The sequence below is a fragment of the Budorcas taxicolor genome, chromosome 7 (genome assembly GCF_023091745.1).
Source record: "Budorcas taxicolor isolate Tak-1 chromosome 7, Takin1.1, whole genome shotgun sequence".
NCBI classification, from domain to species: Eukaryota; Metazoa; Chordata; class Mammalia; order Artiodactyla; family Bovidae; genus Budorcas; species Budorcas taxicolor.
The window spans coordinates 53,871,368-53,895,111 of record NC_068916.1 but is presented as its reverse complement, the minus strand read 5'-3'; the positions used below and the strand labels follow the sequence as shown (position 1 = coordinate 53,895,111).

General features: G+C 36.1%; 1 protein-coding gene across 3 annotated transcripts in view; it reads left to right on the top strand.

Moving 5' to 3' along the window:
- NR3C1 (nuclear receptor subfamily 3 group C member 1) overlaps nt 1-8,552 on the top strand; it is a 116,160-nt gene extending 107,608 nt beyond the window's left edge. For all 3 annotated transcript variants that reach the window (XM_052642622.1, XM_052642623.1, XM_052642621.1), the window contains 2 exons: nt 3,728-3,885; nt 4,456-8,552. In XM_052642622.1, coding sequence (XP_052498582.1) covers nt 3,728-3,885; nt 4,456-4,608 — 311 coding nt within the window. In that variant the 3' untranslated portion in view covers nt 4,609-8,552. The remainder of the gene's footprint in view (nt 1-3,727; nt 3,886-4,455) is intronic.
- Nucleotides 8,553-23,744: the final 15,192 nt, after the last annotated feature.

The window sequence follows — 23,744 nt, the reverse complement described above, 5'->3', positions numbered from 1 at the left end:
TTTTGGTCTTATCCTAATCAAAATCCAATAAGAGTGATATATTACACTAGCCAAATGAAGGATAAAAATCTAAGTGCAGAAAAAGCATTTGACAAAATTCAACATCCATTTATGATAGAAAATACCAATAAACCAGGTATAGTACCTGACCATAATAAAGGCCATATATGACAAGCTCACAGCTAACGTCATTACTCAATGGTGAAAAGCTGAAAGCTCTCCCTCTGAAATACGGAATGAGGCAAAGATGCCCACTCTAGCCACTTCTAGTCAACCTAGTTCTGAAAATTCTAGCCAGGCCAATTAAGTAAGAAAAAGAAAGAAAAGGCATCCAAATCAAAAAGGAAGAAGTAAAAATTCCAACTGGGGTCAGCACATCCTGAGTGTTCTAATTATTACTGCCTGTTAAACTGGAAGTAAAACCATTAGGAAAAAAATATTTTTAAGACATAAAATTCTATTTGCAAATGATCTGATTTTATATAGAGAAACCCTAAATATGACATCAAAAAATACTGTTCGAACTAGTAAATTCAATAAAGTTTCAGGATACAAATTCAATTTACAAAAATCTGTTGAGTTTCAATACAGTCAAAACAAACTAGCAGTAAGGGAAAAGGGAAATTAAGGAAACAGTTCCATTTACAACTGCATCAAAAAGAATTTAAAAACCTAGGAATAAATTTAACCACAGAGGCAAAAGACTTGCACAATGAAAACTGTAAGACACTGATGAACAAAACTGAAGAAAACAAAATATAAACAGACAGTCCATGCCTATGGATTAGAAGAATTAATAGTGTCAAAATGTCCTTACTATTCAAAGTAATCAACAGACACAGTGCAATCTCTATAAAATTCCTATGGCATGTGTCACAGAAACAGAATAAATAATCCTAAAATTTGTATGGAAGCATAGAAAATCCAGAACAGCCAAAGCAAACTTGAGAAAGAACAAAGCTGGACTTAACGCCTTGGTTTCAAACTATATTACAAAGCTGTAGTCATCCAAACAGTACTGTACTGGCACAAGACCATTCACATAGATTAGTGGAACACAACTGAGAGCCAGGAAGTAACCCCACAATATATGTATTATCAATGAATTAACGACAAAGGAGCTAACAATATACAGTGAGAAAAGGGCAGTCTTTTCAATAAAGATGTTGGGAAAACTATATCCAAGAGAATGAAACTGGATTACCATCTCACACCATACACAAAAGTTAACTCAAAATGGATCATATGGATTTGAACATATGTTCTGAAATCATAAAAGTCCCAGAAGAAAATACAGGCAGTAAGCTCCTTGATGTCAGTCTTGAGGTTGATTTTTTGGCTCAGACATCAAAAGCAAAGGCAACAAAAGTAAACAAATGAGACTACATCAAACTAGATAGCTACACAGCAGAGGGAACCATCAACAAAATGAAGAGGTAGTCTGCCAAATGAGAGGAAGTATTTGCAAATCATATAGCTGATAAGGGGTTAATAACTACAAATAAAAGAATTCATACAACTCAACAGCAAAAGAACTAATATCCGGATTGTTTGAATGGGCTTAGAACCTGAACAGGTATCTCACAAAGACATACAAATAATAATATGTATATAAGAAGGTGCTTTACGTCATCTGGGAAATGCATGCAAATCAAAAGTACAACGAAATACCACCTTAACATCAATCAGGATGACTGTTATAAAAACATCCAAAGACAAAAAGTATTGGCAAAGGTGTGGAGAAAAAGGAGACCTTTGTGCACTCTTTAGGGAATTTAAATTGGTACAGCCACTACAGAAAACAGTATGGAGGTTCTTCAGCAGATTAAAAATAGAATTACTATATGACCCAGCAATTTCACTTCAGGGGATTTAACCATAGAAAACAAAGAAATTAACTGGAAAAGGTATGTGCACCCTCACGTTCACTGCAAAATAATCTATAATAGCCAAGATATGAAAACAACCTAAATGTATACTGATGGGTGATTCCATGAGATATTATTCAACCATAAGAAAAAAATGAAACTTCACCATTTGCAACAACATGGATGGACCTTAAGGACATTGTGCTAAGTGAAATCAGTCAAAGAAGATAAATACCACATACATCTTGTACATGTAATCTAAAAACAAAAGCCCATGGATACAGAGTACAAATTAACAAGTACCAGAGGTGTGTGTGTTTGGGGGTGGGGGGCGTTGGGGGATGAGAGAAATGAGTGAAGGGTTTAGAGAGTACAAACTTCCAGTCGTGGAGATGTAATGGTGTCTATAGTTAATAATATGATATTGTATTTCTGAAAACTGCTAACAGTAAATTTTAAAATTTTCATCACAAGAAATAAAGTTTTTTAACAATTTATAGTGATGGATGTTACGTAGACTTGCTGTGGTGATCATTCTGCAGTATATACAAATACTGAATCATCATGCTGTACACTTGAAACTAATACAATGTTACACACTAATTATATCTAAATTTAAAAAATATATTTTTTAATTCACTGAGAAAGAAAGGAGTAGGAAACGGGCTCAGGGAGGTTATACTGAAGTCCACCTGGCAAGTAAGAGTTAAAAAGACTTATCCTAAACACACTGCTTTTCCTCTGTTCTAGCATTTTCTAAGTCAGTAGAAATGAAGTTTACATTTGGAAAAGGATTTGTTCCCCCTCCCTGGAGAGTGGGCTACCCTGGTAGCTCACACAGTAAAGAATCTGCCTGCAATGTGGGAGACCCAGGTTCAATCCCTGGGTGGGGAAGATCCCCTGAAGAAGGGAATGGCAACCCACTCCAATACTCTTGCCTGGAGAATTCCATGGACAGAGGAACCTGACAGGCCCCAGTCCATGGGATCCCTGGAGAGTGCATAATTATAGCTCTAAGAAGTCCTGAAATCCAAAAATCTGCCTAACTTGGTATTGAAACATCTACTTTTGCTAAATTCTGATCATCAAATCCTTTTCCCCCTAATCATTATTTACACAGAACCAGAGTTCCTTGGAGTGCACTTTAAGAAATGTAGTATCCACAAGTCATAATCTCTGCAAGATCAAGTGAAACTATGATTAATCTTAATCCTCTGTTCACAGTCCTTCTTCCTAGTATTGTTTCCTGAAGAGTACTCTGAAAAATTGATTTTATACTAATTTTATGATCCATGACGTATTTTCTGTATTTCTATACATAAGGAAAGGCAGAAATTTGCTCCCCGGTAAAGCATACATAGAAACCACATAAAAAATCAAGTTTGTTTTTAGACTGGAATCATATCAACTCAGTATGTTAACACATTAATAAAATATACTGCATGCTGGTTTTAAGGTCCTAATTGGTTTTATCACAGATATTCCAAGATGTAACTGGTGGAATAAACACTTGTTGAAGCCATCTATGTCTTTACTAGAATTAAACTCAAGGGCAGAATGACAATCAGTGTATTGTTTGGTCTTCACACTAGCTTTGTGAACTAAGGAGGAAGGTGTTTACTAGATCCATTTACAGATGAGAAACAACATGATAAACCCAAAGTTAACATCCTCCAATTTTCTTTATCCCATATTCTCATGTGGCTGTAGTTTCATAATCCTTCAAAATGCTTATATTTTAAGAGTGCATTAAATACAGTGTAAAACATGAAATGATCTATTACTGATAAATGTTCTACTTGTATATATGAAAAGTTATCACAAGAAAATTCTTTAATTGATTACAATTAACCTTTTAGTTCCTAAGGAAGGCTTGAAGAGTCAAGAACTATTTGATGAAATTAGAATGACCTACATCAAAGAGCTAGGAAAAGCCATTGTCAAGAGGGAAGGAAACTCCAGTCAGAACTGGCAGCGGTTTTATCAACTGACAAAACTCTTGGACTCCATGCATGATGTAAGTGTCAAACAAAAAATCCAAGTATCAGAAGAATTTCCTGAGACAAAGTATGTCCTGATTAGTGTATATAATTACATACCAGTAGTGTTAGGGTCCCCCCATTCATTGATTTTGGTCATGGTTTGATTTCAGGCTGTGAAGTTCAGTTTGGCACACAATTCTCCTAAAGTCAATTATGAAATACCATTTCTAGTCATATGCATCTAACATCAAGATACTAGTACAGAATGTAATGGCACTTTTTTTTTAAAGGCAGAATTCCCTATTTCTTTATGAATTTATCCAGTAAGTTTGAATGTGTCCTTCATATACTATGGTATCACAATTCATCATGAAACACTTAATTCCATATAATTCTGTATACAATTTAAGAAATTCAAATGTATTTGGTAACTGAGTGCTCATTTTAAGTAAACTTCTTTCTTACCCGGGCAATTCCAGCAGATTGGTATATTCCAGGTCAGAAATTTAAAAAAAAAAAAAAAAGGAGGGGGAGGCCAAAACAACCATGAGATGTCTCTACTGCTAAGTTCTTAAGACTGATCATCACTATATCTTCTCTTGCAGGTGGTTGAAAATCTTCTTAACTATTGCTTCCAAACATTTTTGGATAAGACTATGAGTATTGAATTCCCAGAGATGTTAGCTGAAATCATCACCAATCAGATACCAAAATATTCAGGTGGAAATATCAAAAAACTTCTGTTTCATCAAAAGTGACTGCCTTAATAAGAAAGGTTGCCTTAAAGAAAGTTGAATTTATAGCTTTTATTGTACAAACTATCAATCTGTCCTGTAGCAGTTTTATTTTTTTGTTTTTGTCTGGATTTTGTTTTTGTTTTGAATATGCACTACATGTGGTTTAAAGAGGGCCAAGACTTGGCAACAGAAGCAGTTGACCTATCACTTTTCAGTGATGGGCAAAGTAGAAAGTGAGAGTTGGTGGATCCCAGAAATTAGAGCCAATAATGTGGGTGTATAAGCTCCACTTTCAGAGAAGGATGGCACCTAAACCACCAGTGCCCGAAGTCTGTGTGATAAAATTTCTGCTCATACTTTTCACAGTTGGCTGGAAAAAATTTTTTAGACTTTTTGTTGATATATTTTCCCCTGTATAGTTAGGATAGCATTTTTTTGATTTATGCATGGAAACCTGAAACAAAGTTTACAAGTGTATATCAGAAAAGGGAAGTTGTGCCTTTTATAGCTATTACTGTCTGGTTTTAACAATTTCCTTTATATTCAGTGAACTACGCTTGCTCATTTTTTCTTACATAATTTTTGTATTCAAGTTATTGTACAGCTGTTTAAGATGGGCAGCTAGTTCATAGCTTTCCTAATCAAACTCTAAACATTAATCTTCTGTGTGAAAATGGGTCGGTGCTTCTAACCTGATGGCAGTTAGCTATCAGAAGACCACAAAAATTGACTCAAATCTCCAGTTTTCTTGTCAAAAAAGCTCATATTTTGTATATATTTGCTTCAGTGGAGAATTATATAGATTGTGCAAATTAACCGTCCTAACTGGTGTAGAGCACCTAGTCCAGTAACCTGCTGGGTAAACCGTGGATTGCGAAAGACTAATTAAAAAAAAACACTACCAAGAGGCCCTGTTTGTACCTAACGCCCTACCTATCTCTGCAATGGTTAGATGGGAAGAAAGTTGGTAAACTGTCTTTCAGGACCTTTTGCTGTAGTTTGTAAAACTTCCTAAAAGTTATAATTCCAGATAACCAGCTGAAACACAGTTGAGTGTTTTTAACCAGTCCAAGTAATTCCTCCCACTAAACTTTACCCCCTCCCAAAAATCTCTAATATGGCAAAAGTGGCTAGACACCCATTTTCACATTCCCATTTGTCACCAATTGGTCTTTCTTTCCTGGGGATACAGGAAAGCTCAGCTACTGATTTTTCTGATTTAGAACTGTATGTCAGACTTCCATGTTCATAAAACTATACATCCCTCACAGCCTTATGTGTGCCATAGAGTTTAATCAAAGTCATGTGAATTTCTCCTTCTCACTGTTGAGAATTATCATTTTAAACAAGATAGAAGCTGTAGTAGCCCTTTCTGTGTACACCTTACCAACTTTCTGTAAACTCAAAACTTACATTTACTAAGCCACAAGAAATCTGATTTCTATTCAAGGTGGCCAAATTATTTGTGTAATAGAAAATGGAAAATCTAATATTAAAAATATGAAACTTCTAATATATTTTTATATTTAGTTATAGTTTCAGATATATATCATATTGGTATTCACTAATCTGGGAAGGGAAGGGCTACTGCAGCTTTACATGCAATTTATTAAAATGATTGTAAAATAGCTTGTATAGTGTAAAATAAGAATGATTTTTAGATGAGATTGTTTTATCATGACATGTTATATATTTTTTGTAGGGGTCAAAGAAATGCTGATGGATAACCTATACGGTTTATAATGTGTGCAAGCATTCATGCAGACAGCAGTGGTCTCAGAAACCAAACAGGTCTGCTCTAGAGGGAGAGGGAAATGGAGACTGGCCCTGTGCACCGTGAAGGTTATTGAGGCTCCGTCCCATTCAGATCAGAGAGGAAGTAATCCTCTGCCTCCCAGAATGACCACCCTTCTCATTCCAACAGTGCGTCTGTCTGCACAGGTTTAGTTCACTAAATCTCCCCTTGCGCTAAAGCGTGTTAACAGGACAGAAAGGTGGTGTTTACAGGCACCATCACATACAGCCTCCCCAACAGTTTAACAGTTTGGCAATAATACGCATTGAGGTACCAGCAATATGTAAATAGCGCAGAATCTCATAGGCTGCCAATAATACACTAATTCCTTTCTATCCTGTAAGAGTTCATTTCCTAATAAAATGAGGACGTTTATGTTTTCTTTGAATGCTTTTTGAATGTTGTTATTTTTCAGTATTTTGGAGAAATTATTTAATAAAAATGTAATCATTTGCTTTTTGAATGCTCTCTAAAAAGGGAATACTCCTTTTGTAATTCTTTAAATTGATCTCAAAGTATTTTAAAATGATTTGTATCCCAGCTGGATGTGAAATTTTTGGTGCCTAAGAAATATTGCTTGAATATTATCAGTGATAGTGTTTTCAAAAAATAAGTTCTGAAAGATAAATTATTAATCATTTATAGAGTATTATCTGATTAAAATCAGAAGGTGTACCACACATTAATCTTAATTTTAGCCCCAACAACCTTGGCTCCTAAAAAATCGAGCTCAGTGAATAAAGACAAGTGCACTTTGTTGTTAAAAGAAAATGGACTGACATTCATGAAGCTATAGGAAGCTGTACGTTAAATGGAAAAAGAAGCCGTGACCTTTTAGAAAATGTAGGAAAGAAGAAATTTACCTTAATTGTGTGTGAGTGTAATTATGGGCTTAAGTGAAGAAAACTATGGTGCTGTCTGAAAGGAGCTTCATTTTCTATATATTTGGTATGCTGCCATCCCAAACTATAAAAGTGTATAGTAATTTTAGTGATAGGTGACATGCGTAGATGAGTCACAACAAATCCTGAAAAGTATTTTTAATTACTGGTGGAAAAAGGGACCCTCTCTGTGTTTTCAGGCCTTGGTATAGGAAACAAGACAAGTGTCTGGGGGGATATACACCCAACTGTCGAAAACTATGTGAGGGGAACCTAAACGTGCACCTGCCTTCTCCTGGAAAGAAGACGACACAGCAAAAGGAGAGCACACATGACTAGTGTCTGTGCAGAACTTAGGGTTTAGCATAGGATGAGCTCTGATACACATATAAAGGAAAGCCAGGCTCACTTCAGAACTGAGGAATGGGAGAATGAGCAACTCCAACTTTACATATCTACCTATACAACCAATTATCACTGTATTATCATTTTAGTTCTCTGTTAAATATCCTAAAACTACATCACCATGGAATGGACATTATTATTGTACTTATTATACTTTGATCGGTCAAAAGTTAAGAACTGTGACAGCCCTCAGTAAGATTTCGATCTTGGTAGATCACTGAAAAGACTGCAGCTGTATATGAATGTGTTTTTCTGTGCCTGGTTTGAGAATCAGAAGAGAAACTAAGAGTGTAAGGAGGACATGTTAACCACTTGGAATGGAAGTTTATCATTTTCCAGACTATGGTCAGTCAGCCTGGTCCACCAAGGGATTAGTGACCAGGTTTTTGGGAAAGGATTAGCTTCTCTCTAGCAAATGCCTGAAAGAAGGATTTTATTTTCTGATGAAAGGCTGTATGAAAATACCCTCCTCAAATAACTTGCTTAACTACATATAGATTCAAGTGTGTCAATATTCTATTTTGTATATTAAATGCTATATAATGGGGACAAATCTATATTATACTGTGTATGGCATTATTAAGAAGCTTTTTCATTATTTTTTATCACAGTAATTTTAAAATGTGTAAAAATTAAAACCAGTGACTCCTGTTTAAAAAATAAAAGTTGTAGTTTTTTATTCATGCTGAATAATAATATGTAGTTTAAAAAAAAGTGTCTTTTTACCTACGCAGTGAAATGTCAGACTGTAAAATCTTGTGTGGAAATGTTTAACTTTTATTTTTTCATTTAAATTTGCTGTTCTGGTATTACCAAACCACACATTTGTACTGAATTGGCAGTAAATGTTAGTTAGCCATTTACAGCAATGCCAAATATGGAGAAACATCATAATAAAAAAAAATCTGCTTTTTCATTATATGACTCCAACATGCTTTTGTAGAACTCATGCAGTTTCACTTTTCCTCCTGCTTTTCTTCCCTCTTCTATTGAACGTAGAGTTATCACCTCAGGGAGCTTACGCTGCTAAAGAGGACATTTAAATGTCAGTGTGGCAGGTTTACATGCTAATACAGCATAAATTCAAAATGAGCTTAACTCTGGCACCAAAGACCCAAAAACTGTCCCATCTGTGCCTCAAATGGTCATGTGCCAACTACTGCAAAGGGTACTAAGGGAAGGAAGAACTCATTCAAGCCTTTTCCAATGAAAATGCTATTTTATGTAAACTGATTAGCTCATCAAGATTCTTACCTTACTTAAATTAATATCAGTTCTCCAAAAAAGGACGTAAACATTCAGTAAATACAGCAATATTGCATATTATAGACAATAAAGGCAAAAGGGGTAAAATGGTAAACCAGTTATTCTATACAATTAATTTATGTAGTATTTCCAAAAGCATGTGTCCAATCATATCCATAAACTGGATGATCTAACAAACTTCCCTATAAATACTCTTCTCTCCACATGTAACCTCCATCCCTAAGGAAAAGGCATTACAATTTTAAAACCAAGTCTATCTTACCTGTCATATGTATACTAAGTATTTGCTGTGTACCCACTATATGATAAATACTGAAGTTCAAATATGAACCAGAAAATTACTATTCCTACCTTCAGTCATTTGCAAAAGTATGTAAGAAGCTTCCCTTCCCAGTGTCTTACTAGTATGTATACATATTATTGCTTTACTATTCAAGTATTAGCCTTACATTTGTAGAACACTTTCACATATAGCAGTTAATCCTCACCTACCCAACAAGCAAATGAAATAAAAACAAATGCTAAGGAACATAACTCCATTTCGTAAAAAGGGAACAAGCTCAGAGTTTAAACACCTGATTCATAGCTGCTAACCCATTTTATTGAAATCTGAATGAAAAATCTTTGTAATGAGGCTATTTACCACGTCTGAGAATATGGCTCTAGTCTACAAATTCCCAGGGAACTGGGGTTGCTTTTCTGTTTTTAAATATGTGTTTTACTGAACACTTACTTTACGCCAGGCATCATGTTTCAATGTATTACTTCATTTAAACTTAGAAACTCTATAAAGTGCTACTATAAACCTTATATAAGCTCACTGTATTTATATGAGACAACTGTGGCTTAAACAACTAACTTACCTAGGTTACAAAGCTTGCAAGTGGTTAAGCAGGGCTTTTTAGGTCTGTTTTTTGTTTGTTTGTTTTTAAATACTGGGCATCTGGCTCCAGAGTCCATGTTCTTAAACATTACTGAAAAATTATTAATATGAAGCTCCTAACTAGATTAAATGAGCCAATGTTGAGCATTCTATGTCAGGCCTTTGACCTAATCTCATTTAACCTAATCATTTTAATTTAACCATAGCTATTTTGACTTACACATTTAACAATGATAATTCCTTCTCTTAAAAACGTGTTCTACCATGTGTCCAATACCGTTTGTTTTGTCAAATATACTGTACAAGGAACCTGTCTCACTTAACACCCACAGGAAAATTAACACATTTCTTCAAGCTATGTAGAGAATATAGGCTACACTCAAACAGAGGAAGAGAGTCATTTATAAATGAACACTGATGTAAGTCAAAATTTATGATTAGTTTGGCAAGTAAAAGTAAGAGCCTGAATTTTGAGTGCATTTTTTCTTAGACTTTCAGCTAATTTCTATTAACTGGCAGTACATGGTTCTTAACAGCATTAGTAACTTTATAGCATTTGCTTTAGTGCAGAGAATCCAGTCTTCTTTTCTTATGTCAGGTTTCTATTGCCCAGTTAGAATGAAACCATACTTTGGTAGGGAAACATTTTTTACTTTATTTGGTCACAGACAAGCTAACATCAGAACAAAACAGTTCATACAGAATACATCAGACACCCAAAAAACTTTCCTCATTCTATCCAACCCACTTGAATAAAAGACAGTTTATATTATTCATCTTTATACCCTCTCCATAAATCAATAGAATAATATGTATACACTAAATAAGCCATAGTTTTTATTACTGTTACTGTGGCATTGTCTTAGAAAGTACTGTCTTTGAGTATACATGGAGTTATGCTGGAAATAAAAATCTAGATCATCCGAAACCATTAGGATTGTTTGCTAGCATTGCAAAGAATAGAGATAAAAGTAACTCTTTCCGCGTGGGTGTAACAGGAGATATAGTGCACATAAAAACCAAACAAGGGATCACAGAACATGAAATTATGTCATAAATACCTGTTGATCAGTTGCCCGACCCACTGTGTGGCAGGCATGCTAGAGGAGCCAATTCAAAGACCAACCACTAAGCCAGTACTAAAAACTTCAACATGATGTTCCTGCCTTCAAGGAATCAAAGATGAGACACGGGGTTGAACAATTCCACTGCTATGTATCTATTCAAAAGGAATAAAAACATGGGTATACAATGACTTGCATGCAGATACTCACAGCACCATTTTTTATAATAGACAAAAACCAAAAAGAACTCAAATGTCCAACAACATAAATACATAACAAATAAAACATCAACAAATGAATCAACACATAAAATGTGGCATAGCTATATTTCAGTTCTTATGTATAGCCATACAATAGAAAAGAATTGTAAGCAAAGCAGAGTAGAATACCACACAACAATAAAAGAGAGAGTGGTGCATGCTATAATATGAATGAACCTCAAGCTAAAGAATTCACACAAAGAGACCGCATATTACTTGATTTCATGTATATAAGATGTCCAGAAAAGGCAAAGCTATAGTCAAAAGACAGGTCAATGGTTTCCTATGACTGGGGGCGGCATCAAGGCTCAAGTGAAAATAGTATGAGGGAACTTTATGGGAAGATGGAAATGTTTTAAAATTGGATTATAATGATAGCTACACAACTCAGAAATTTTAATAAAAATTAAGATTTACACAAAGTTTTATGGTATGTAGCTTATATATATTTATACACACACACACACACACTACATCTAAGAGTGGATGTAAGCAAATGTGTAACTTTTGTTCACTGTATCAGCACCTGGTACAAAGTACTTTGAATACAAAAGGCAGGTGCAGCTGATTTTCAGGAAAGCCTGTAAGAAGGTGTCTTCCTTTTGCGATACTATACACAGACAACCCTAAAGATACTATTAGAAAATTACTAGAGCTAATCAGTGAATTTAGCAAAGTCACACAACACAAAATCAATACACAGAAATCACTTGTATTCCTATAAACAATGAAAAATCAAAAAGAAGGTATCAATCCCAGTCACCACTGCAACAAAAAAGAATAAAATAGGAATAAATCTACCTAAGATGACAAAAGAGCTGTATACAGAGAACTGTAAGACACTGATGAAAGAATTCAAAGCTGACAAACAGATGGACAGATACTGCATGTTCTTAGGTTGGAAGAATCAATATTATTAAAATAACTATATGACCAAATGCAATCTACAGATTCAGTGTGATCCCTATCAAATTACCAATGGCATTTTTCAACAAAACTAGAACAAAAATTTCACAATTCACATGGAGTAATAAAAGACCCTGAATACCCAAAGCAATCTTGAGAAAGAAGAACAGAGCTGGAGGAATCAACTTTCCTGACTTCAGGCTATACTACAAAGCTACAGTCATCAAGACAGTATGGTACTAGCACAAAAACATAAATATGGAACAAGACAGCCCAGAGATAAATCCACATGCCTATGGTACCTTATTTTTGACAAAGGAGGCAAGAATATGCAATGGGGCAAAGACAGCCTCTGGGAAAATTGGACAGTTACCTGTAAAAGAATGGAATTAGAACACTTCCTAACACCATACACAAAGATAAACTCAAAATGGATTAAAAACTGAAATGTAAGACCAGAAGCTATAAAATTATTAGAGGAAAACATAAGCAGAACACACTCAGACATAAATAAACAGCAAGATCCTCTATGACCCACTTCCTAGAGTAATGGAAATAAAAATAAACAAGTGGGACCTAATTAAACTTAAAAGCTTTTGCACAGCAAACTATAAACAAGGTGAAAAGATAACCCTCAGAATGGGAGAAAATTATAGCAAATGAAACAATGACAAAGGATTAATTTCCAAAATATTACCAGCAACTCATCCAAATCAACACCAGAAAAACAAGCCAATCAAAAAAGTGGGAAAAACATTGCAGCACTGTTTGTAATAGCCAGAACATGAAAGCAACCTAGATGGCCATCAGCAGACAGAAAGCTGATGGATAAGAAAGCTATGGTACATATACACAATGGAGTATTACACAGCCATTAAAAAGAATACATTTGAATCAGTTCTAATGAGGTGGATGAAACTGGAGCCGATTAAACAGAGTGAAGTAAGCCAGAAAGAAAAACACCAATACAATATACTAAGGCATATATATGGAATTTAGAAAGATGGTAATGATAACCCTGTATGTGAAACAGCAAAAGAGACACGGGTGTATAGAAGAGTCTTTTGGACTCTGTGGGAGAGGGAGACGGTGGGATGATTTGGGAGAATGGCATTGAAACATGTATAATATCATACAAGAAATGAATCTCCAGTCCAGGTTCAATGCATGATACAGGATGCTCAGGGCTGGTACACTGGGATGACCCAGAGGGATGGTATTGGGAAAGAGGTGGGATGGGGGTTCAGGATGGGGAACACATGTACACCCATGGCAGATTCATGTTGATGTATGGCAAAACCAATACAATATTGTAAAGTAATCAGCCTCCAATTAAAATAAAAAATTTATATTAAAAAATAAGTGGGAAAAAGACCTAAGCAGACATTTTTCCAAAGACATATGGATGGCTGATAAACACATGAAAAGATGCTCAACATCACTCATATTAGAGAAATGCAAATCAAAACTATAATGAGATATCACCTCACACAAATTATTAGCCAGACTCATCAAGAAAAAAAGGGAGATGACACAAATCAATAAAATTAGAAGTGAAAATGAAGAAATTACAAAAGGCAACACAGAAATTCAAATGGTCATAAGAGATTACTATGAGCAACTATATGCCAATATAATGGAAAACTTGGAAGAAGTGGACAAATTCTTAGAAAACTATAACTTCAAAACTGAAACAAGAAGAAAGAGAAAATTTGAACAGATCAATTGACAAGCATAGAAATCGAAACTATAATCAAAAATTTTACAATAAACAAAAGCCCCGGGTCAGATGATGAATTCTACCAAAAATCTGAGAACAGCCAACACATATCCTACTCAAACTCCTCCAGAAAATTGCAGAGGAACAAAAACTCCCAAACTCATTCTACAAAAGCCACTATCACCCTGATACCAAAACCAGACAGAGATACCACAAAAAAAAGAAAATTACAGGCCAATATTACTGATCAACATAGTTGCAAAAATCCTCAACAAAATTCAAGGAAACAGAATCCAACAACATATTAAAAAGATCATACATCATGATCAAGTGGGCTATATTCCAGCAATGAAAGGATTCTTCAATAGTCATAAAATCAATGTGATACACCATATTAGCAAAATGAAAGATAAAAACCATATGATTATTTCAACAGATGCAGAGAAAGCCTTTAACAAAATTCAACACCCATTTATGATAAAAAAAAAAAAAAACTCTCCAGAAAGTAGGCACAGAAGGAACATACCTTAACATAATAAAAGCCATATACAACAAACCCACAGCAAACATTATTCTCAGTGGCAAAATACTGAAAGCATTTCCTGTGAAATCAGGAATATGACAAGAGTGCCCACTCTCACCACTACTATTCAAAAGTTTTGGAAGTCCTAGCCAGAGCAACAGAGAAGACAATGGCAACCCACTCCAGTACTCTTGCCTGGAAAATCCCATGGATGGAGGAGCCTGGTAGGCTGCAGCCCATGGGGTCACTAAGAGTCGGACAAGACTGAGTGACTTCACTTTCACTTTTCACCTTCATGCATTGGAGAAGAAAATGGCAACCCATTCCAGTGTTCTTCCTTGGAGAATCCCAGGGATGGGGAGCCTGGTGAGCTGCCGTCTATGGGGTTGCACAGAGTCGGACACAATTGAAGTGACTTAGCAACTGCAGCAGCCACAGCAATCAGAGAAGAAAAAGAAATACAAGGAATATAGATTGGAAAAGTAGTAGTAAAATTCTGTCTGCAGATGACACGATCCTCTCTCTATAGAGAAAACCCTAAAGATGCCACCAGAAAATTACTAGAGCTAATCAGTGAATACTGGAGCTAATCAGTAAAGTCACAGGATATAAAATTAATGCACATATGTACACTGCATTACTACACACTAACAATGAAAAATCAGAAAGAGAAATTAAGGAGACAATCCCATTCACCATTGCAAAGAAAAGAATAAAATACTTAGGAATAAATTTACCTAAAGAAACAAAAGATCTGTATACAGAAAACTATAAAACACTGATGAAGGAAATTAAAGGTGACACAAATAGATGGAGAAATATACTATGTTCTTGGATTGGAAGAATCAATAGAGTGAAAATGAGTATACTACCCAAAGCAATCTACAGATTCAATGTAATCCCTATCAAGCTACCAAAGGTATTTTTCACAGACCTTGAACTAATAATTTCACAATTTGTATGGAAACACAAAAGACCCTGAAAAGCCAAAGAAAATCTTGAGAAAGAAGAATGGAATTGGAAGAATAAGCCTTATCGACTTCAGACTACACTACAAAGCCAAAGTCATCAAGACAGTATGGTACTGTCACAAAGACAAAAATATAGATCAATGGAACAAAATAGAAAGTTCAGAGATAAATCCATGCATCTATGGACACATTATGTTTGACAAAGGAGGCAAAAATATACAATGGAGAAAAGACGGTCTTTTCAATAAGTGATGCTGGGAAAACTTGTAAACCACGTGTAAAAGAATGAAAACTAGAACACTTTCTAACACAATGAACAAAAATAAACTCAAAATGGATTAAACACCTAAATGTGAGGCCAGAAGCTATAAAACTCTTAGAGGAAAACATAGGCAGAACACTCTTTGACATAAATCACAGCAAGATCCTTGATGACCCACCTCCCAGAGTAAAGGAAATAAAAACAAAAAATAAACAAATGGGACCTAATTAAACATAAAGGCTTTTGAACAATGAAGGAAACTATAAACAAGGTGAAAAGACAGCCCTCAGAATGGGAGAAAATAGTAGCAAATCAAACAACTAACAAAGAATTAGTCTCCAAAATATACAAGCAGTTCATACACCAGAAAAACCCAATTAAAAAATGGAAAAAAGATCTAAACAGACATTTCTCCAAAGAAGACATACAGATGGCTAATAAACATATAAAAAGATGTTCAATGTCACTCATTATTAGAGAAATACAAATAAAAACCACAATGAGGTACCATCTCACACTGGTAAGAATGGCCATCATAAAAAAGTCTAGAAACAATAAATGCTGGAGAAGGTGTGGAGAAATAAGAATCCTTTTACACTGTTGGTGAAAATGCAAACTGGTACAGCTGCTAGGGAGAACAGTGTGGAGATTCCTTAAAAAACTGGGAATAGAACTGCCATATGACCCAGCAATCTCACTGCTGGGTATATACCCTGAGGAAAGCAGAACTGAAAGAGACACGTGTACGACTATGTTCACTGCAGCGTTATTTACAATAGCTAGGACATGGAAGCAACCTAGATGTCCATCAGCAGATGAATGGAAAAGGAAGGTGTGGTACATTACTCAGCTATAGGAAGGAACACATCTGAGTCGGAGCCTAACATACAGAGTGAAGTAAGTCAAGAGAGAGAAAGACAAATATTGTATATTAATGCATACATATGGAATTTAGAAAGATGGTAGTGATGATCCTACATGCAGGGCAGCAAAGGAAACACATATGTAAAGAACAGACTTTCGGACTCCGTGGGAGAAGGTGAAGGATTTGAGAGAACAGCACTGAAACACTGTACATTACTGTATGTAAAACAGATGATCAGTGTGAGTTTGAGGCATGAAGCAGGGCACCCAAAGGTGGTGCTCTGGGAAAACCTAGAGGGATAGAGTAGGTCAGGAGGTAGGAGGGGAGATTCAGGATGGCAGGGGTCAGGAGTGTGGTGGGGAAACACATGTATACCTGTGGCCAATTCATGCTGATGTATGGCAAAACCATCACAATACTGTAAAGTAATTATCCTCCAAGTAAAATAATCTAATTTAAAAAACAAAACAAAGATAGCCAATAGGAATTTGCTATATGACTCGGGGAACTCAAACCAGGGTTCTGTAAAAACCTAGAGGGGTGGAATGGGAAGGGAGGTTCAAGAGGAAGGGGACATATGTATACCTATGGCTGATTCATGCTGATGTTTGGCAGAAACCAACACAACACTATAAAGCAATTATCCTTCAATTAAAAAGAAAGAAAATTTTTTCAGAAAGGAGTTTTTCCTTGTGTTGGGTGCTAAAGGAAGAGCTGAAGTTCAGCACAGACATGGGTTGACTCATTTAATATTAATAGACTTCTCCCCCAATATTTAATTAGTTCCATGTGGGACTCACCCTGAGGTAGCAACCATGCATAAACTGACTACCAACATGACAAGTGGGAAAAAGGTGCTCATTTTAAATATATATATAAAGGAATGCATGGCACAAATACTGAAGTGTTCATAACTGTTGAGATCTTAGTAGTTACAACTTCATAATGAGGCAAATCTGGGTTTAAGTCTTACTTTTGTCCTTCACTAACTTTGTGAAGTCTTGGGAAAAGTTCTATAGCCACTTTAAACCTGTTTCTGTATCTGAAAAATGGAAAGAACACCAGCATCTTAAGGAATTAAGAAAATTAAATGAGATACAACATATTTAAGCTGCTTTAACCCAGTTCCAACCATACACCAAGTACTCAAGAAGTGTTAGATACAAAGGAAATCTAAAAGGAAAATCTAAGCAGTCTGAGGAAAATCTAAGAAAATCCAAGAGAAAAGGGGAATTTTATTTTTAATGCTATCCCCCAAAAACATACAGAAAAAGTCAAGGTGAATCAAATGAAGAGTGATGTGATGAACACAAGAACTGCATATAAATTTCCAACCTCACATATTCTAATTTTTAAAAGTCAAGCTGTTCTATCACTGGCCTGCATTTTCATTTTCCTGTATATTCCCAACTATCAGACCTTGGCAAAGGTTACTCAGAGGCACTCAACATTCTTACAGAAAGAGCCTTCAATTTCCAATCAGTATCTCAAAGCATGAGAAGAACAGTGCCAGTGCAGTAAGATCAAACGAGAAGTGGGACGTTATAGGTCTTATCTAAGTTTTCTGTGCAGATTTTTTCCTGGTCAATAAGAAGTCTGAAAAAGAGGACCAGCCTGTTTACCTCACCTGGACACTTTCCCAGGGCTATCACTATAACGATGAATATAAATATGAATTAAATTTCATTAAATGTCATTAATGAACAGGAGGACAATTTGAACTAAAAATCAAAATTGTAAACTTTTATATAGTCAAGAGATGAAAACATGTCCACACAAAAATTTATACACAAATATTCACCGGACTATTGTTCATAATGCCCCCAAAAGTGGAAACAAGCTAAATTTCCATCAACTGATGAATGAATAAACAACATGCAGTATATTTGTACAATGAAATATTATTTTGGCAATGAAGTGAAATACTGATACATATGTTTTTTGGATGAACTTCACAAATACTATGCTAAGCAAAAGAAGTTAGTCATAAAAGATCACATTTTATAAATCCACTTACATTAAATGTCCAGAATAAACAAATCTATAGAGACAAAAAGTAGATTTGAGATGTCCAGGGGCTGAGGGAGGAGGAGGGGATATTGAAAAGTGACCGCTTATTGGGTGCTGCATGTGTGCTAAGTCACTTCAGTTGGGTCTGACTGCTTACAACCTTATGGACTGTAGCCCACCAGGCTCCTCTGGCCTTGGGATTCTCCACACAAGAATACTGGAGTGGGCTTCTGGGTCAAGATGGCAGAGTAAACGACATGTGCACATCTCCTCCTGTGAGAGTACCAAAATCACAACTAGCTGTTGAACAACCATCGACAGGAGGGGGCTGGAACCTACGAAAATAAGATACCCCACATCCAAAGTCAAAGAAGAAGCCACAGCAAGACAACAGGAGGGGCACAATCATGATAAAATCACATACCATACCTTCCAGGTGAGTGACCCACAAACTGGAGAACAATAATACCAAAGAAGTTCTCCCACTGTTGTGAAGGTTACGAAGCCCATGTCAGGCTTCCCAGCGTGAGGATGTGACAAAGGGACTGGGAATCCCTGGGGAATCTGACCTTGAAGGCCAGTGGGACTTGATTACAAGACTTCCACAAGCCTGGGGGAAACAGACTCCAGACCTGGAGGGCACAAACAAAACCTTGCATACACAAGACTCAGAGGTAAGCAGTGACCCTACAGGAGACTGAACCAAATCCACCTGCTAGTGTTGGAAGATCTCCTGTGGAGGTGTGTGTTGGCAAGGGCTCACCACAGGGACAGAGGCACTGGTTGCAGCAGCCTGGGAAGATCCCCCTTGCTGTAAACCCTCTTGGAGGATTGCCTCAGGCCAAAATACTACCAAATCAGCAGAACTAAAGTGAAGTGAAAGTTGCTCAGTCATGTCCAACTCTTTGCGACCCCATGGACTATACAATCCATGGAATTCTCTAGGCCAGAATACTGAAGTGGGTAGCCTTTCTCTTCTCCAGGGGATCTTCCCAACCCAGGGATCAAACGCAGGTCTCCCACACTGCAGGTGGATTCTCTACCAGCTGAACTACAAGGGAAGTCCAAGAATATTGGAGTGGGTAGCCTATCCCTTCTCCAGTGGATCTTCCCGACCCAGGAATTGAACCAGGATCTCCTGCACTGCAGGCAGATTCTTTACCAACTGAGCTATCAGGGAAGCCCATAATATAAAGGAGAGTGAAGCCCAACAGCAGAAAATTGGATTAAAGCTTTCCTGAGCAAGACCTGCTCGCTACAGCAAGACCTAGTTTTTCCCACCACCAGTCTCTCCCATCAGGAAGCTTACACAAGCCTTTTAGCCTCCTCCATCAGAGGGCAGACAGAAGAAGCAAGAAGAACCACAGTCCCACAGTGACTAAAACAAAAACCGCATTACAGAAAGTTAACCAGCATGAAAAAGCACAAAGTTGTACCCCAGATGAAGGGACAAGATAAAACCCCAGAAAAACAACTAAATGGAGATACACAGTCTTTCAAAAAGAGAATTCAGAATAATAATAATGAAGATGATTCAGGATCCTGAAAAAAGAATGGAGGCAAAGATTAAAAAGATGCAAGAAATGTTTACCAAAGACCTAGAAGAACTAAAGAACAAACATAGAAAAATAATACACTAGAAAGAATCAACAGTGGAATAACTGAGGCAGAAGCATGGATAAATGACCTGGAGGACAGAATGATGGAAATCACTGCTGCAGAACAGAATATAGAAAAAAGAATGAAAAGAAATGAAGACAGCCTAAGAGAGCTCTGGGACAGCATTAAACATACCACATCATTAGCATTACAGGAGTCCCAGAAGGAGAAGAGAGAAAGGGCCTGAGAAAATATTTGAAGAGACAATAGCTATAACTTCCCTAACAGAGGAAAGAAAATAGTCAACCACATTCAGGAAGCACAAAGTCTCAGGCAGGATAGACCCAAGGAGGAACACACTGAGACACATAGCAATCCAACTGACAAAAATTAAATATAGAGATAAAATATTTAAAAATAACAAGGGAAAAACAACAAATAACATACAAGGGAATTCCCATCAGGCTATCAGCTGATTTCTCAACAGAAACTCTACAAGCCAGAAGGGAATGGCACGATATATTTAGAATGATGAAAAGGAAGAAGCCACAACCAACAATACTCTACCCAGCCAGACTCTCCTTCAGATTTCATGGAGAAATCAAAAGCTTTCCAGACAAGCAAAAGTTAAGAGAATTCAGCACCACCAAACCAGCTTTATACAAACGCTAAAGGAACTTCTCTAAGCAAGAAACAAAGAGAAGGAAAAGACCTGCCTACAGAAAATGAATCCTAAACAATTAAGAAAACAGTAATAGGATCATACATATCAATAATCACCTGAAATGTAACTGGATTAAATGCACCAACCAAAAGACATACACTACCTGAGCAGATGAAAACATGTGCATGCACGCACTTCCACTTTCCACATCACTCTGCTTGACCCCACAATTTGCATGTAGTTATTTCATATTGTTAGGTTCACCATGGTCCCATTACAGCTTGCAACTGGAATTATCTTTTATTTTTTATCTGGCTATTGATTGTGAAAACTGATAAACATCTTTCACTATTGTGATTATGTAACTAGTACTTACTTAATACCAATATATCATGTTTGGCCAACAGAAAAATAATATAATTCTATTATCATCAAAACTACCATTTAATAGAAAACCTTGTAATCACTTTTTAAAATCCAGATACATATGAGAATTATCTTGTAATTTTTTGAAAACTACAAATGCCAACAAATTGCTTTTTCTTGCCAGAGCTCCAGATATGTTTCTAATGAATAGCCATGTTTAAAACCATAGTTCAGTTTAAAGCCAACTGAACTATATGAGGATCTTTTATATTTTTCTACTTTGTTTCACTTTTTCTGTTTCATATTCAGTGCTCCTGTTTCATGTAGTTTATATTTTCCAATTTCTCCATATTTTTCCTGATGTTCTTTCTCAAGCCTTTATCCAGCATAATACAAAAGCCCTTGTATACTAATATAAATACTCTGTATTATATATTTTAGAAAAACTATGAATTTTTGCCTAAAATATTTACATTTTGATTCCACTTATTTGACTTAGTATGAATAGAATGCTAGATTTCTAATCTAAAAAAACATGTATGATACAAGCAACAAAGGTTTACTGTATAGCACAGGGAACTACAGTCAATACCTTGTAATAACATGTAATGGAAAATGATTTCAAAAATAATATATGTGTACATGTATGATAGAATCAGGCTTCCCTGGTAGCTCACCTGATAAAGAATCCATCTGCAATGCAAGAGACCCCAGTTCAAGAACCTACAACCAACCTTCCCTGGGTTGGGAAGATCTCCTGGAGAAGGGAAAGGCTACCTACTCCAGTATTCTTGGGCTTCCCTGGTGGCTCAGACGGTAAAATCACACACAAAAAAGAATTCTACTTTCTGAAATTTAGTAATGTTTATCTTTCTGCCAGTTTTTCTAAATGTCCTATGTACATCTAATAACAATGTATGAGATAAAAAGTTTGAAATATATTTATGTAGAATATGAGATTAATATAAATTCATATAAAATAGAAATCTACTATAGTTAATTTACCGACATCACTCAAGAAGCTCCTAATTTTTTCCGCGCTTTATAAAATATTCTCAGAGAAATGCTAATCTGCCTCATTATTATTATATATTTTTTCTTTTCCCTTGTATTTCTTCTGCTTTTTGCTTCATGTACCTTTGTTTCTTTGTTGTTAGGTGTCTAACCACTTATGATGTCTATCTGCTTTGTGAATTGTACCTTTTATCATTAAAAATATTCATCTTTGCTTCATTTAAAAATAATAAGTAAAAATACTGGAGCGGGTTGCCATTCCTTCTCCATGGGATGGTCCCAATCCAGAGACTGAACCCATATCTCTTATGTCTCCTACATTGGCAGGTGGGTTCTTTACCCACTAGCACCATCTCAGAAACCCTTAGTGGGTACCAAGATTCTTTTAAAAGGTAACAAAAATGTTCTAAAATAAAACTATCTTCATGACTGTACAACTGTGAGTATACAAAAGGTACGTGAATTATACATTTTAAACGGGTACATTTTTTGCTATTCTAATTACAGCTCAAAAAAGATGCTTTAAAAAACAGAAAAGAAACAAATAACCTTATTAGTCCTATTGTTGTTGTTGTTCAGTTGCTAAGTCATGTTCGACTCTTTTACAACCTCGTGGACAGTAGCCCGCCAGGCTCTTCTGTCAATGGGATTTCCAAGGCAAGAATACTGGAGTGTGTTACCACTTCCTTCTCCAAGGGCGTCTTTCTGACCCAAGGATCAAACCCATGTCCCCTGCCTTGGCAGGTTGATTCTTACCACTGAGCCACCTGGGAAGCCCCAAATTAGCCCTCTATCTATTAGTTAAGTTGACAAGTTCAGTCGCTCAGTTGTGTTCAACTCTTTGCGACCCCATGAATCGCAACACGCCAGGCCTCCCTGTCCATCATGCATCCGGTCCCATCACTTCATGGGAAATAGATGGGGAAACAGTGGAAACAGTGTCAGACTTTATTTTTTGGGGCTACAAAATCACTGCAGATGGTGACTGCAGTCATGAAATTGAAAGACGCTTACTCCTTGGAAGAAAAGTTAAGTTGAATTTGTAGTTAAAAACCTTTCCATAAAGAAAACTTCAGGGCCCAGATGGTTTCACTGGTGATTTCACCCAAACACTTCAGAGAGAAATAATACCAATTCTACAGAAACTCTTCCAAACACAAAACTGCACAGGAGGGAATATTACTCAATCCATTCTAAGAGACCAGCATTATGCTGGTCTAGATACCAAAATTAGACAAAAACTACAAGAAAAGAAAACTACAGACTAATATCCCTAATGAACATAATGGAAAAACTCTACACATAACTTTGTCAAACAGTATGTAACAATTTATTACAAGGATGACACATCATGACCAAAGGGTTACCTCGAGAACAAGGGTTGGATCCACATTTCCAAATTAATGCAATTAACAACTGTGAAAAAATGAAAACTCCATGTGATTACCCAAACAGATACAAAGCATTTGACAAAACCCAACATACAGTTCTAATTTAAAATAAACAACCTCTTAGCAAACTAGGAATAGAAGGGAATTTCCTCAGCTTTATAAAAGGTATTTACAAAACACCACCTTCTTGCAGATGGTGACTTCAGCCATGAAATTAAAAGACGCCTACTCCTTGGGAGAAAAGTTATGACCAACCTAGATAGTATATTCAAAAGGAGAGACATTACTTTCCCGACTAAGGTCCGTCTAGTC